Genomic DNA, 15,177 nt, shown 5'->3' with positions numbered 1-15,177 from the left:
CTTAGGGAATGATAGTCTCCATGACCTGTGTGAGTCACGGCTGCCAGAAAAGAAAGAGAGCAAGGAGTGTATTAAAGAAGCACAGCAAATTCAGTCCTAGAGTGCCCTGCTTGACTTCATGTCATAGTTCTGATTTCTGAAATACTATTTTCTGCAAAATATGCTTTCTGTTTTTCCCCTCTTGTAGCCTGCAACCAAATAGAATCCCTTCAGTGGGGCATTTTTGTGTTCTTCCTTTAATAACAACAACATATAAATAACAAAAAGAAGTAAGAGAAAGAGTGTTTTTTTATAGGCTAGTATTTAACATAAACTTGAGAGTGAGTACCAAGATTATACTTAGAATTTACAGACCGGGTAGGAAGACGAGATAGAAATCTGAAGATTACTGACTCAAACACAGTGTAGTTTCATTGCTTTATTGTCACATCTCTGAATTCACAACTATGAATTATATTCGTATGCACTATAACTTTAGAAAGCACCTTCCCAAACCAAATATTAAGTGATTGATTATAATTTCTTTGAATTATTATAGAATTCACTTTCCAAGTGCTCATGAGAATTATTGAGAATTTGCTACATAGTAACATCTCAGCTGTGTCCACAAGAGCTATCTGTCACCTTGTCTTAATGACTATTGGCTCACTAGGAATATTGGTTTTGGCATTAAAATGATATTTTTCTAAATGCAGATAGGACCAGGGATCACTCTTGAACATTAATGTCCAAGCATCTTAAAATTACACATCAGGTTTCATAATCTGACTTCTGCCCCACTCTCCATCTTTAGCCCTTTTCCCTGTGCGCCCTTTCTCTGGCATTACTGAGTTGCTGGTAATGTCCTACTCACTCGTTCACTCTTTCAGGCCTCACTCCTGCTCTTGCTGCTGTGTGGAATGCTGTTACCCTTTCCTTCCCTCTACCACTTTTAATCTGGCTAGCCTCAATATTTCAGTCTGTGCTTGGGCATGTGTTCTAGAAAAGCCATCCCTGATATGCTTTATTTTCATTGTTTTTAAACCCTAATGCCTAGCATGTATGTAGCAGGACTCAATAAGAAATTTCTGAGTAAAATAAAGACTGTTTTTACAAAGATGATGTGCAAGACTGTTCTCTGGAGTCTTGGAGCAGAGGGGGCAGATATGTGGGGGAATAACGTAGAGTTCAGGTGGTAAAGATGCAGTAGAAAAATCAGTGAAGTCAGAAGGCAGCCTCAAGAAGGAGGTACCTTTTTATCTGGGGAAAGACATGCAGAATCAAGGAAGACTTCACATATCATTGTTTTAAAAGATGAAAATAAGGCCAGTTGTTGTGTCTCACAACTGTAATCCCAGCATTTTGGGGGGCTGGAGGAGGTGGATCACAAGGTCAAAAGATCAGGAACATCCTGGCCAATCATGAAACGTCATCTCTACTACAAATATGAAAAATAGCTGGGCATGATGGTGCATGCCTGTAATCCCAGCTTCTTGGGAGACTGAGACAAGAGAATCGCTTGAACCAGGGAGTCAGAGGTTGCAGTGAGCTGAGATTGTGCCACTGCACTCCAGCCTGGTGACAGAGAAAGACCCTGGCTCAAAAAAAAAAAAAAAAAAAAAAAAAAAAAAGAAGAAGAAGAAGAAAAAAAAAGAAAAAATAAATTTGTCAGAATAGTAGAGGGAAACATTTTAGATATTAGGAAGACATTGTGCACTAATAAAGGTGTCAGTAGTAGTTTTGGAAATCATTTATAAGGTACTATTGTTGCAGAAAACAGGAGGCAGGAGAGACCCAGTGGGTGAAACAGGAGGATTTTATTTAGGTGTACACCGGTTCAGTGGATTTGCATCCAAATGCTGAGTCCTGAACAAAGACAGAGCCTGGCTTATAAAGGCAAGCTTACAGAAGCAGAACAAAGGCAGTTAATCATATAGTGAAAGTTTTGCAACCTCAGCATAGCTTGTGACTTTGCAACTACATTGAAGGAAAAGAAGAACTTGCAAAATATATACATTTGTACAAATAGCTATGAGTAAATGCTGAGGGGAAGGGGAGACGGTAAAGGAATTTGTTTTCTTAACCTTGCTCTGGGATGTCTGGACCCATACCTGTGGGCTCTGGCTTCTTGGACAGGGTCAACACAACCTTACCTGGGCCCTGCCTGTTACTATCCTTAGAGTCAGAGTAGTTAAGTGCAGGAAAACTTGTTTCTCTTTAAAACTAAATTTCCTTTTCATTACATTTACTGCTTCATGATTAGGAAGTGGAGAACAACATTCTGTGTTACCTTATATGTTTCTACTGTATTTTAAAATTGTGTTTCTGGTGGTTTTGTTCATTTATGTTGGGTGGATGAATTTGTGAGTGAATCTCATCAGGCGTCTCCCCAAGTGGTTTGTTGAAGTCTTAGAGAGTGATTTCCTAAGTAACTATTTCATGAAACACTAAACACTCAATTTATGAGATAAAATAAAATGTTGTCTTAAATCTATTTTTATAAAGGCAATAGTTTTTAACTGTTCTAAGTGGTTCATTTTAACTGAATATATGGATTTCTCAACAGAACAAGACTTAAAGCTGACATCAGAGGAAGAATCACAAAGGCTTAAAGGCAGTGAAAATAGCCAGCCAGAGGCATGGAAAATTTTACATTTAAATGTTTGATTTAATGTTGTTTTCTTTGCTTTAATAATATTAGGTAGTCCAAATGAAATTATCTTTCAGACTAGGTTTTGAGGATGAATAGATTCTTTTTTCTAAGAACTTTTTCATAGATTCATAAAATTTAATAAATTCAGCAACCTCATTAACAGAAGAATCAATAGATTCTAAGTTAGCATTTGAAACTTAACTTAAAAAACATAACCACTATAAACTTTAAAATACTCTTACTTTACAATATTCTTATTTAAAATATTCTTATCTGCCTTTTTGATTAGCTTATAGGTAATCTTTCCTTTTGGAATAGAGGCAAAAGAAATTCCAGAACTTTGTTCTTTTATTCTTACAACACCCTGACATGATAAAGAAAGTAACATCAATTATTGGATTATATTATTAAGCAATAGAATTATGAACAATGTAACACTGATGGTCCCTGAGCTGGATTTGTGGTTGAAGAGTAATCATGGCCAGTGATTGAAAATCTGCAGTTTTATATTGCAGTCACTGATAGCAAGGTGAAAGATATATTCTGCCTTGTGATCTCTCATTGACCTCAGCGTTTCTCTTCAGGGAGGGAACCAGGTCATAAAAGCAACCCAAATGCCTATTACAAGAATCGTATCTTGCAGAATGGGACCTTTGGTGTTAGTGCAGAAACACAATAACATTTGAACTTACTGCAGTTGCAGAAAATGAGTACAGATTATTAAAATTTTTATCCACTGTCATTAGTACACATTAGAATATATTAGAACTGGACTTAAGCAGATAAACTAGATACACAACACTATCATATTACAACATATAATTTCAATTAAAATTTAAGAATTTGCATTTCTTTCTGTTTGGTGTTGATTTCAGCTCCTAATAACTGAAAGCATGCCTACAATTCAGTTAGTAATCTGTAGAGGCTCACTGGTTAGGGTTTGGTGAGGTAAACTCTTTTCAAGTGAGGAAGACTTTGCAACACTACAAATCATCCGCTGATGCATTTTTGGCAGATTTAACACGTAATAAATTAAGTGGAGTCCAAACAAATGGTGACAAAGTTAAGTTTGCTGGTTCATGTTTATCTTCTCCCGTTGGCTAAGGTGAATTATTTTTCTCATGTTAGTCAGAAGCCAGTGATGTGGCAGTAGCTGAACGTAGATTAAAAAGTTAATTTTTAATTTTAATTATTTATTTTAACAGTTAAATTTTAATTTTAATTATTTTCTAATTTTTCATTGTCTATACTTGATTACTTAAAATAAAATTATTTTTAAAACATGCATTCCAAAAGAGGAAACATCACAGAAATACAACAAGCAAATTAACCTTCTATTTTTGCATTTGCAGGAAATGTCTCAAGAACCAGAAATAAACAAGGATTGTGATAGAGAGGTATACCATTATATTCAAATGTTTCTGTTGAATTAGATTTTTACATTATGTTGTTTAATAAAGTGTTGTAAGTATAGGCACACATGATCCTATCATGTAAGTAGCATAAATCATCAGTGAAAAATTTAATATTTAACTCAGAAAGAATTCTGTAGATTGAGTTTTAAAGAGATACAAACCCCAGAGATATTCTTTCATTATTATGGAATAATCCTGAATGGTGCCGTAAAGTGCTAGGTCATGCGACTTTAGGAGCTTTGGATCAATCATTTTATCTTTCTTGGTTTTAGTCTGATTATCAATAGTTAATGTGGCTAAAGAAGATAATTTCTTATTCTGTGTATCTTCCAGCTAGAAAATTGTACGGCTATCGAATGTGAAATTTGGGGAACATCTTATTTTCTGGGCATCCACGCTTGTACCTCAGCAGTTTCACTGTGTTCCTTGTGTTGTGGCGAACTTTAGTTCCCATGTTTCAGTGAGAACCATCATGTTTTTGATATCCCAGGGACCAAATAAAAAAAATGATCAACGGCAGTGGGGGAGAAGAATATCTCAGTGCAGAAAAGGGCAATCTTCCTTTCTATTCCTGAAGCCCCACAGTGTCTCATCCTCTAAATCTGACTGCTTAATGTGAGATCTAGGTGGTAAAGACAGAAGAAGACACATTTTGCATCTTTGTCTTTTTATTTGTGTGTTTCCACGAGTCAAATGGGATAAATACATATATAAGATTCTGAAGAGTCATTGGGAATAAAAGCACAAAATGAAGGAGGGCCCTTTTTGAATTTTGAAAAATTCTGTTTTATTCAGTCAAGCAGAAATGAAGCAAACTTTACAATGATATGATAATTACATCTTAAAATTAGAGGGTAATTGTTCTGTATATATGATCAAACTTAAGTGTGAAATATTTTTAATGACTACAATAATGACAAACTGAGTCAATTGATAAAATCAATCAAAAAGATTCTTTTTATTCAATAAAGTGAATATCCTTAATATCAAACTTCCACTCAAGGCTGAAGAAGACATGAAGAAGCACGGAAGTAATAATATGGGATTACCAGAAAACCTGACTAATGATGCCGCTGCTGGCAATGGTGATGATGGATTAATTCCACAAAGCAAGAGCAGAACACCTGAAAGTCAGCAATTTCCTGACACTGAGAATGAAGAGTATCACAGGTAAGCCTATGACAACATTTAATAGGAGACAGCCATATGCTGTCAAACTAATCCTAATTTGGGCTAATATTCATGATTAAAAATTTTATATTTTTCCTAGGATATTCAGCCTTGCCTGGTAATCAGAAAAATGAAAATCAGAAAAAATGAGTTACCATTTTTTCCAGTCATTAATTTATTTGAAAAATAACGAGTATTGGCAAATGTGAGGGGAAAGGAATTTCTTTACGTTTTAGTGAACTTTTATTTTAGCTTCAGAGGTACATGTGCAGTTTGTTATATAGGTAAACTGTATCATGGAAGTTTGGGCTACAGATTATTTCATCAGCCACATAATAAGCAAAATACCCAAAAGGTAGTTTTTTGGTCGTCTCCCTCCAGCCATGCTCCACCCTCAAGTAGACCCTTTTGCCTGTTATTCTCCTCTTTGTGTCCATGAGTTCTCATTGTTTAGTTTCCACTAAATGAGTAAGAATATGTGGCATTTGATTTTCTGTTTCTGCATTAGTTTGCTTAGAATAGTGGCCGCCAGCTCCATCTGTGTTGCTGCAAAGGAAATGGTCTCATTGAAAAAGACATGTCGTACACTGTTGGTAAATGCATTTCGAACATTAATTGAGTAGCATATTCACACACACATATATAACATAGTAAGGATATATATGTATATTAAGGATACTTGTATAGATTTGTTACGTATATACTTACATATAAGAACATTTATTACAGCATCATTATATCAAAAGATGGATCCTTATCAGTAGGAATTTATCATTATTAAAAGCAAATCCTTACCAATAGGAAATAGCTCAATTTTCATTCCCAGAAAATAATGTAGTATGGAACCATTTTTTACAAATGAGGTTAGATCTAGAGTATACGGATTATTTCACAATTAAAATGTATTTAAAACCTTTGCTTTGATAACACATCTTAAGATAATTTTGTTAGAATTCTTGTAATATCTTCTGTGTTGCAAATGGAAGCTGCATGCTCCATTGACACTGTACCTTGATTGCTAGTTATTAAATTTTTGTTGTCAGTGCCTGAGTGCTGAAATATTGGATCTTCAATCTGAATATTGCCAAGGGATTGTATGGGGATCTATATTTAATATAAACATTTCAGTATATTGGGTAAAACTTTTATTAAAATGTATCAAAGGATCTTTCATCTACTAAACCAGAATTTGGTCAGATTTTTCTGCAAAGAGTCAGTTAGTAAATATTTTAGGCTTTGCAGACTGTATATATATTTTTGAGACAGGGTCTCTGTTGCCCAGGCTGGAGTGCGGTTTTGTGATCATGGCTCACTGCAGCCTCCACTTTCTGGGCTCTAGTGATCCTCCCACCTCAGCCTCTCTGCTAGCTGGGACCACAGGTGTGCAACATCACACCCAGCTAATTGACTCTGTGAACTGTAGAGTGAATAAGCGTGGCTGGGTTCCAAGATACTTGACTTACAAAAACAGGCAGTGGGATTTGGCCCACAGGTGCTAATGTGCTGACCTTGTGCTAAAAGGAAGGTGCTACTAATGCAGTAACTCTTATTCATAAAAGTGTCCGGCATGTGTGACATTATCCTTCCTTTTAGAAAAGGATATATTTCAGTATTCACCACACCACATTTTTCCACAGTGACTTCATATAATTTTTAAAATTTCATTTATAACATAAGACTATTTTCTGCATTTCTGCCACTTTATTCCTGTTAATAGAACTCAGTAGTTTACTGTGATCAATTACTTTGTATATTTGATGAGTATCAACTGTTCTAGAATTGGCTGATTTTTATCAAGCCAGAAATACTCTCCTTGAAACGTTTAGTGGTTCTTGGTCTTTATGTATAAGCATGAACAAAGTGATATTCAGCTTATGGAATCTAGAATTGTTTAAGGTGACTTTTAGTTCTATAGTTTTAAGAATTTAACACCTCAGTCTGGCATTTTTAATGCCACATGTGTATAATTTTATAACTTTTAAAATATATAATTGTTATGTAAAATTTGAAGACTACACCTGTTATATAAAATTAGAAATTAATTGTCTATTATTTTCCATGACTGTGGAAGAAAATAACAACATTCTCAGCCATGACTTCTAAGTATGATGTCCTTAAAAGAACATGTCTACACTCATGAACTCAATTTTCTTTTCATTCACTCTTGATCTCACACCAGTAAGTCTTCAGTTTCAGTACTCCTCCAACGTTGTTTTTCCTCAAGATTATCACTAATTTTTTTCTGTAATAAATCTAGACATTTTTCGTACACTTCATTTTATTTAATCTGTTAGCAGAATTTGAGCCAATGGAGGACATCTCCTCTCTAACAGCGTCTTCAACTTGGCTTTCAGGACCTCAGTCCCTCAGGCTTTTCCTCCTGCCTTTCTAATCCATTCATCATGGCCTCTTTTGCTTGCTCCTCCTCATCTTTCTCCATTTGGACATTGTTTTTTCCGAGGGCTCAGTCCTCAATCTTCTCTCTCATGACTTTTTCTTTTTTTGAGACAGAGTTTCACTCTGTCACCCAGGCTGGAGTTCAGTGGCGTGATCTCGGCTCACTGCAACCTCCACCTCCTGGGTTCAAGTGATTCTCCTGCCTCAGCCTCCTGAGTAGCTGGCATTACAGGTTGGTGCCACCATGCTCGGCTAATTTTTGTATTTTTAGTAGAGACAGCATTTCCCTATGTTGGCCAGCCTGGTCTCAAACTCCTGACCTCAGGTGATCTCTCTGCCTTGGCCTCACAAAGTGTTGGGATGACAGGCATGAGCCACTGCACCCAGCCCCTCGTGACTTTTTCTACCGTGTATATGCTAGTGATTTCCAAATGTATGTCTCTGGCTCAGATCTCTCTCCCTAATTCCAGATTTCCATATGAGCCTGCCTACTTGATATCTCTATTTGGTTAACTATTGGGTATCACACACTTGTCAGACCCAAAATTGGGCTACTAATGGCCTTCCTGAAATCTACCCCTCATGTAGTCTTTCCTACTTTGGTTAAGGGCAACTCTTCCAGTTGCTCTGCCAAAAATCTCGTTGTCATTCTTGACTCATCTCTCTCTCCGTCTCTGACACCTTACATCTATTCTCTCAGTAAATCTTGTCAGGTCTACCTGAAGAATATGTCCAGAAGCCAGTCATATCTTCTACATCTGAGCCACCCTCATCTGCAGTCTACATGAGTGTCATAGACTGGTAATTGATAGTTCTGGCTTTTAAAAACTTCCCTTTTCATCAATTCTTAACTCAGTGGATGTACTTAAAATATAAGTCAAATTGTGTCAGTCCTCTGCCCCAGCCCTTCTGATTGCCTCCCATTTCACTCTGAGTATGTGTCAAATTTCCTCCTAATTATCTCCCTTGCTCTGCTTTAGCCACACTGAACTTCTTGCCATCCCTTATCTACCCCTAGTGCTTAAAGACTCCAAGCACACCTCTGTACTTGGCAGTTCCCTGTGTCCGGAATGCTTTTTCCCCAGATATCCTCCTAGCTTACTCTTTCCATTCCTTCAGTTCTTTATTTAAAACCTCCTTTCTGCTAAGAAGTAGAAAAAGGGTAAAAAGAAACACATTATGGAAAAACCACTTTCTGAGGAAGAACCATGTACTACCCAGATGCATCATGCTTAAGATTCAACTGGGAGTGTACCAGGGAGGCTCTCTAATGTAACCAAGGGAAGGTTCAATGAAACAAAGTGATTTATCATCTCTAACTTCAAATCCATTTGTATCTTGACATCAACACTCTTAACCTTATATCATCATTTCTTAGAGTCTTTGATATACAAATAAAAGGTTTTTTGTATTAGAAAGAAAGAAATCCCCTTTCTCAGCAGAGACTTTTCTGACCATCCCAACTTTCCTACCACCCTCCCCATCAAACACATAAACGTTTCATTTTCCTGCTTTAGTTTTTCTCCTCTAACGTACTGTATATTTTGTCTTCTCTGTCTGTTGTTATTGTGTGTTTATCTCACTCTCATGAATAAGGATTTTATTTTTCACTACTATATCCTCACTGCCTAGAAAAAGGCCTAGCGTATTGGATGTAGCTACCTAATAAATCCTTATTAAATGAGTGAATGGAGTTTATCCTGGGTATGTTGTTTGATTGATTCTCACTTTAAAATTTTGACATGGGTCATTCTATTAGTTTTGTCTGGTAATTATATGCATTTTAATAATTGTTTTGGCTTTTTATAATAAGCTACATTCTTTATATTAATTTTTTTATTTAGGGAGAAAAGCCCAATATTGTGGTTATTCATTATTTATTCTTTTATTTGTAATCATAATTGTAATTATGGTAAACTGAGTCAGAGGAATTGCAAACTTTACTAGTATTTTATTTGATTTGATTTTTGAGATAGAGTCTCACTCTATCACCCAGGCTGGAGTGCAGTGGTGGGGTCTCAGTTCACTGCACCCTCCGCCTCCTGGGTTCATGTATTTCTCCTGCCTTAGTCTCCTGAGGAGCTGGGATTACAGCGCCATGCCACCACACCTGGCTAATTTGTGTATTTTTAGTAGAGACTACTAATTTCACCTTGTTGGGCAGGCTGGTCTCAAACTCTTTACCTCAGGTGATCCACCCACTTTGGCCCTTCAAAGTGCTAGGATTACAGGCATGAGCCACTGCACCTGGCCACCTGCTTTAAAAAAAAAATTGGGGTGGCACATTTAATGAACTTACAAATTCTTTTCAAGGGATTATGAACCTTTGGTATTTGAAATAAAATGACAGAGTTGGAAATATTTTGCTTCCTATAGTAAGAGGAATACTGCTCCGGCACTGGCTATTCTGATGGAGCAGGTGCTGCTGCTTGGCTGTATTTCAGAAGCAAGCTGCTCACATCTGTATTGGTTGGTGAGCAAGACCAGTGGTCATTGATTGGTTGATTAGATTTCAAACTGGCTCTGGGTGGCTTCTTGTTACCATTGGTACAGGTCATTTCTTTCCTAAGTTACACTCAACTTTAACTGAACATTTTCTGTTTAAAAGTTGCCTTCAATTAACTATGTTCAAAATGAAACTATTTTATATTCCAGAATTTTAGACCTCATTTTAAAATTGTGGTCACGATGAATTGGTTAATAATAGCTCTCAGGAAGATCTATTTACATTTTTAAAAATACATATTTCTTTGCATAATTTATTCCTTAAAATTAATTGCCTTGTTTCTGTTATTGGTATTTCTAGAAGCTTTTGTTCAAGTCCTAACATAAACTCCAGTAGGAGATTTTAGTCTCTTTGTCAGTTAATATATGTATATGGTAGTGATATTCTCTTTTAAAATTCCTTTTCTTGTTCACTGTCTTCTCTGTACAATAACAGTAATATTCTTATGCATTTTTACCTCATTAAAAATAATTACAGTTTTCAGGTCATGTGATGCCAACATGTTTGTTCCTTTTGCTTGGTGTGTGTGCTGCTATTCAGGCTCTGTTGTGGTTCTACATGAATGGCAGCTTTTTAAAATAACTCTGTGAAGAATGACATTGGTACTTGGATAGAAATTGTATTGGATCTGTAGACTTCTTTGGGCACTATGATCATTTTCACAATATCAATGCTTTCAGTCCAGGAACATAAGATGTATGTTCATTTATTTGTGTCATCTCTGATTTTCTTCAGTGGTGTTTTCCAGTTATCCTTTTATAGTTGACTCACCTCCTTCGTTACGTATTTTCCTAGGTATTTTACTCTTTTGCAGCCATTGTCAAAGGGACTGGGTTCTTGACATGACTCGCAACTTGGTTGTAGGTAGTGTATAGTGGTACTACTCATTGGTATTTGTACATTTTGTAGCCTCTGAGACTTTACTGAATTCATTTATCAAGTCTAGGAGTGTTTTGTAGGAGTCTTTAGGGTTTTCTAGGGATAAGATCATATCATTGGTGAAGAGATCATTTGACTTTCTTTTTTCCAATTTGGATGTCCTTTATTTCTCTTGCCCAATTGCTCTGTCTAGGACTTCCCAGTTTTATTCTTAACATGCATGAAATAAAAGTAAAATCAAAAGTGATTAATGATTACTTTATTTCACATCTCTGTCACATACACAGATAAAATTAATTCAAAGTTGTATGTTAAAAACACAATATTAGACCCTGTCTTGTTCCAAAAGGAATTTCTAAGTTGTCTATAAAATACAGAGGAATCAAGAATATAAGTGGAAAGTGTTTCCCAAAAATAAATATAAAAAGTATGGGTTAACACAGGGCTTCCCAATCCCCAGGCCATGGACCGGTACCAGTCCCTGGACTCTTAGGACCTGGACCACAGAGCAGGAGGCTAGTGGCAGGTGAGCAAGCAAAGTTACATCTGTTTAAAGCCACTCTCTGTCACTCACATTACTGCCTGAGCTCCTCTTCCTGTCAGATCAGTGGTGGCATTGGATTGTCATAGTAGTGTGACTCAAACCCTGTTGTAAGCTGCTTACACAGGGTATCTAGGTTGTTCACTCCTTATGAGAATCTAATGCTTTATGATCTGTCACCATCTACTGTCACCCCCAGATGGGACCATCTAGTTGCAGGAAAACAAGCTGAGGCTCCCACTGATTCTACATTATGGTGAGCTATGTAATTATTTCATTATATATAAGTAATAATAGAAATAATATGCACAATGAATGTTATGTGCTTGAGTCATCCTGCAACCATCCCCCAACTCAGGTCTACAGAAAAATTACCTTCCACAAAACCAGTCCCTGGTGCCATCATGGTTGGGGAGAGCTGGGTTAAGAGATGTGAGACCCCTTTGCCTTGTCTTGGATTAATGTGCAGATATGCATTGTGTGAATGACATCTGATGGCACCATGTTGCCCTGTAGATCATTTTAGAGACACCTCCAGTATTTCATGAAAATCAAAATTTCTTCTAGTGATGAACAAAATGATACCCAGAAGCAAGTTTCGGAAGAACAGAATGCTGGAATATCACAAGAGATTCTGACTGGTAAACAAGAGCAGATGGAAGTGGCTGAAAAGAAAATGAATTCTGAGGTATTTTCTTTAGTCATTTTCAAATGTTTTAATATGTGTATTTATTTAAAAGACAACTTTATGTATTTTGGAAAGCACACAGGATTTTTAAAACAGAAGTGCAATGTTTAGATGCCTACATGTACATTGTGGAAGGGTACAATGCTTAAACAGTTATGAATAAATGCAATTCTTATAACTGACTATAAAAATATTAGAAAAGTAGTATATTGATAAAACTTTCTTCAGAAAAAGGAACTTAAAGAACTTTAAGAAATTGCTTCTGTCCAAATATATGCATAGCTAAGGTTCTTACAATGGTGTGGTTGATAGATTAGATATCAGAGAATAAACCCAATTTAAAAAATATACTCAAGCTTATTAATCTTATATTTTATGCATTTGTGTTTTTTATAATTCAGAGAAAGGCTTTTCCAATTCTGAAATTCTAAAAATCCTCTAGTGACTTATTTTTCATGGTCTTTAAATAAGTATTTCAACTTTTTGGAATTTACACATTTTTAGATTTGAAGTTTTGTCCAACTTTTTTCCAGTTAAATATCCACTATGGGAATTCTTTCCTTATACAAATATAAATGTCATACTTTAATTTCAGAAGAAATCATCATATATCATTCTCTTGAGTGCTAATTAAAAGTTCCCTTTGTTTACTTAGGTTTCTCTTACCAATAAGAAAGAAAAAGATCTCTTGCATGAAAATCGCATGTTGCAGGAAGAAATTGCCATGCTGAGACTGAAAGTAGACAAAATAAAAGAGCAGAGCCAGCTAAGGGAAAAGAAACTTTTGGAGGAAATTGAAAGTGTGAAAGCAAAGAATGATAAACTTCTAAAGGCTGTAAAATTAAGGGAGGATCATTAACAAAAGTCAGCATTTAAGTACAGTGGACAGCTTAGCATTTTGACAACTGAGAATAATGATAAACTTCTTAAGGCTGTAAAATTGAATGAGGAAGCATGAGTAAAAATCAGTATTTCAGTAGAGTGGACAGCTTAGCATTGTGACCGCTGAGAATGCTCAGTTCTGAACTGCAGAATGTAAGACACAGCTAGGAAACACTGGAAATGGAAATCCTATCATGTCGTTTTAGACTGACTACTGCCCTACATGACTGTGATCAATGTCAAATAGATGAAAGAGACTTCTTTACAGAGAACAAACATGAACAGGTTTATTTACAGGAAAAAATGAATTCTCATATATTTAACCTAAAAGATAACAGTGAGATTCTTTCTGAACAACTCTAATGTTGACAGCAAAATTAACAGCCTAAACATTGAGCTGCATCACACAGGATAAATTCTGAGAGACAAGATGGGGCAGGCCCCCATCTTTCCTGTTCAGACAACTTAGTCATTCTAGTGTGTGGGCTTTGGAGACTACAAACCCATCAAGGGCAGAAGAGATCCTGTGGCACGGCACAGCTGCTTTACCAAATCATGGCCAGACTGCTTCTGTAAGCAGGCCCTGATCCTGTTCCTCATCACTGGACAGGACCTCTCACCTGAGGCCTCTAGCTACCCCCACTAGTGTTCCTTGGCCAACGGAGATTTGAAACCTTCCTGGGACAGAGTTCCCAGAGAGAGGGGAGGGCCACCACCTTTGCTGTTTGGGTACCTAGCCGTTCTGGCCCATTGGCTTTGGAGAGCCCAAGCTGACCAGGGGTGGAAGTGGTGTCTCAGTGCAGCACAGCCATCCTCCAAAAATGTGGCCAGACTCGTGTTTAAGTCAGTCTCTGACCACATTTGTAAACACTGGGTGCAGGCTTTCAACTAGGGTCTCCAGCCACCTTCACTGCTGTTCTCTGGCTGACAGAGGTTTCAGACCTCCCTGAGTCAGAACTCCAGGGGAAGGACCAGACTGTCATCTTTGCCGTTTGGACAACTTAGCCATTTCAGTCTTCAAGTTTCAGAGTGTCTGAGGCAACCAGGGGCTGAAGTGAACCCCCAGCACAGCATAGCCACTCTACAAAAACGTGACCAGACTTCTTTTTTAAGCAAGTCCCTGTTCCTGTTCCTCCTGACTGTTCAGGACTTCTCAACTTGCCTCCAGCCACATCCTACAGGTGTGTACAGATTGGCAACTGGTTCATACCTCCGAGGTGCAGAGCTCCCAGAGGAAGGGGCAGGCTATCATCTTTGCCTTTTTGCAGACTTCACTGCTGATACCTTCAGGCACTGGAAAATAGGAGGGCATTGGGGACTGGAGTGGACCCCCAGCATACCACAGCAGCCCCACAGAAAAGTGGCCAGACTGTTATGTGGGTGCCCATTTCCATATCTCCTCAATGGGTAGGCCCTCCTGGCAGGGTCTCCAGCCAGCCCCCCACTGGAACTATCAAGCCTGTAGCAACTTGGCAATTCCCTGGACTGAGCTTCCAGGAGCAACTGAAATCCTCTCTGCCGCTGCCTCTGCAGTGGAACTGCCCTTGCTTCCCTCAGAATATCAAGGGAGCAAAGACTCTAAGTGCCATATCGACACCTCCAACAAGCTGCAGTTGACCCAAGGAACACACCAGTCCATTTCCCACAGGTACAACACACCCTGCACTGTTCATCACCAGACAGGGAACCCTGACTTGGGCTCACAGCACAGACCCTCCATCCTGGGGTGATTACATTAAGTAACTGCTAACTTACATCTCTCTCGGGTGGAGCCTCCAGGAGACAAAGTTGTAGAGCAACAAGTCAGATGATATGCAGCCCAGAGGGCAGGGACAGCTATCTCTCTAGCTCTGCTTGCTCTTATGAGACACTTTATCCCAGCACTTAAGGAGTGCTGCGGTCAGACCAGCCCTGTCTCATGTGCAAGATTGCCCAGCACAGATCAGGTCTAAGAGTTACCTTCTTTAAAAAGGGGAGTTGCTTAAAAAAGAAGTCTGGCCATGTTTGTGTAGAGCAGTTGTGCTGTGCTGGGGTTCACTTTTGAGAGAGTTCTCTGAGACCTGATCT

At 37.7% G+C, this 15,177-nt stretch overlaps 1 protein-coding gene across 3 annotated transcripts in view; it reads left to right on the top strand.

The window, feature by feature from the left end:
* LOC100425924 (POTE ankyrin domain family member B-like) overlaps positions 1 to 13,186 on the top strand; it is a 29,121-nt gene extending 15,935 nt beyond the window's left edge. For 2 of the 3 annotated variants that reach the window (XM_077949106.1, XM_077949105.1), the window contains exons 8-13: positions 2,546 to 2,616; positions 3,985 to 4,029; positions 5,051 to 5,217; positions 12,108 to 12,228; positions 12,884 to 13,030; positions 13,139 to 13,186. In XM_077949106.1, the coding sequence (XP_077805232.1) occupies positions 2,546 to 2,616; positions 3,985 to 4,029; positions 5,051 to 5,217; positions 12,108 to 12,228; positions 12,884 to 13,030; positions 13,139 to 13,186 (599 nt within the window). Of the gene's footprint in view, positions 1 to 2,545; positions 2,617 to 3,984; positions 4,030 to 5,050; positions 5,218 to 12,107; positions 12,229 to 12,883; positions 13,061 to 13,138 lie in introns of all 3 variants that reach the window. The other variant, XM_077949104.1, reaches the window with a different exon arrangement.
* The last annotated feature ends 1,991 nt before the right edge of the window (positions 13,187 to 15,177 follow it).

The sequence above is a fragment of the Macaca mulatta genome, chromosome 10 (assembly GCF_049350105.2).
Source record: "Macaca mulatta isolate MMU2019108-1 chromosome 10, T2T-MMU8v2.0, whole genome shotgun sequence".
NCBI lineage: Eukaryota > Metazoa > Chordata > Mammalia > Primates > Cercopithecidae > Macaca > Macaca mulatta.
This window is presented reverse-complemented; position numbering and strand designations above follow the sequence as displayed.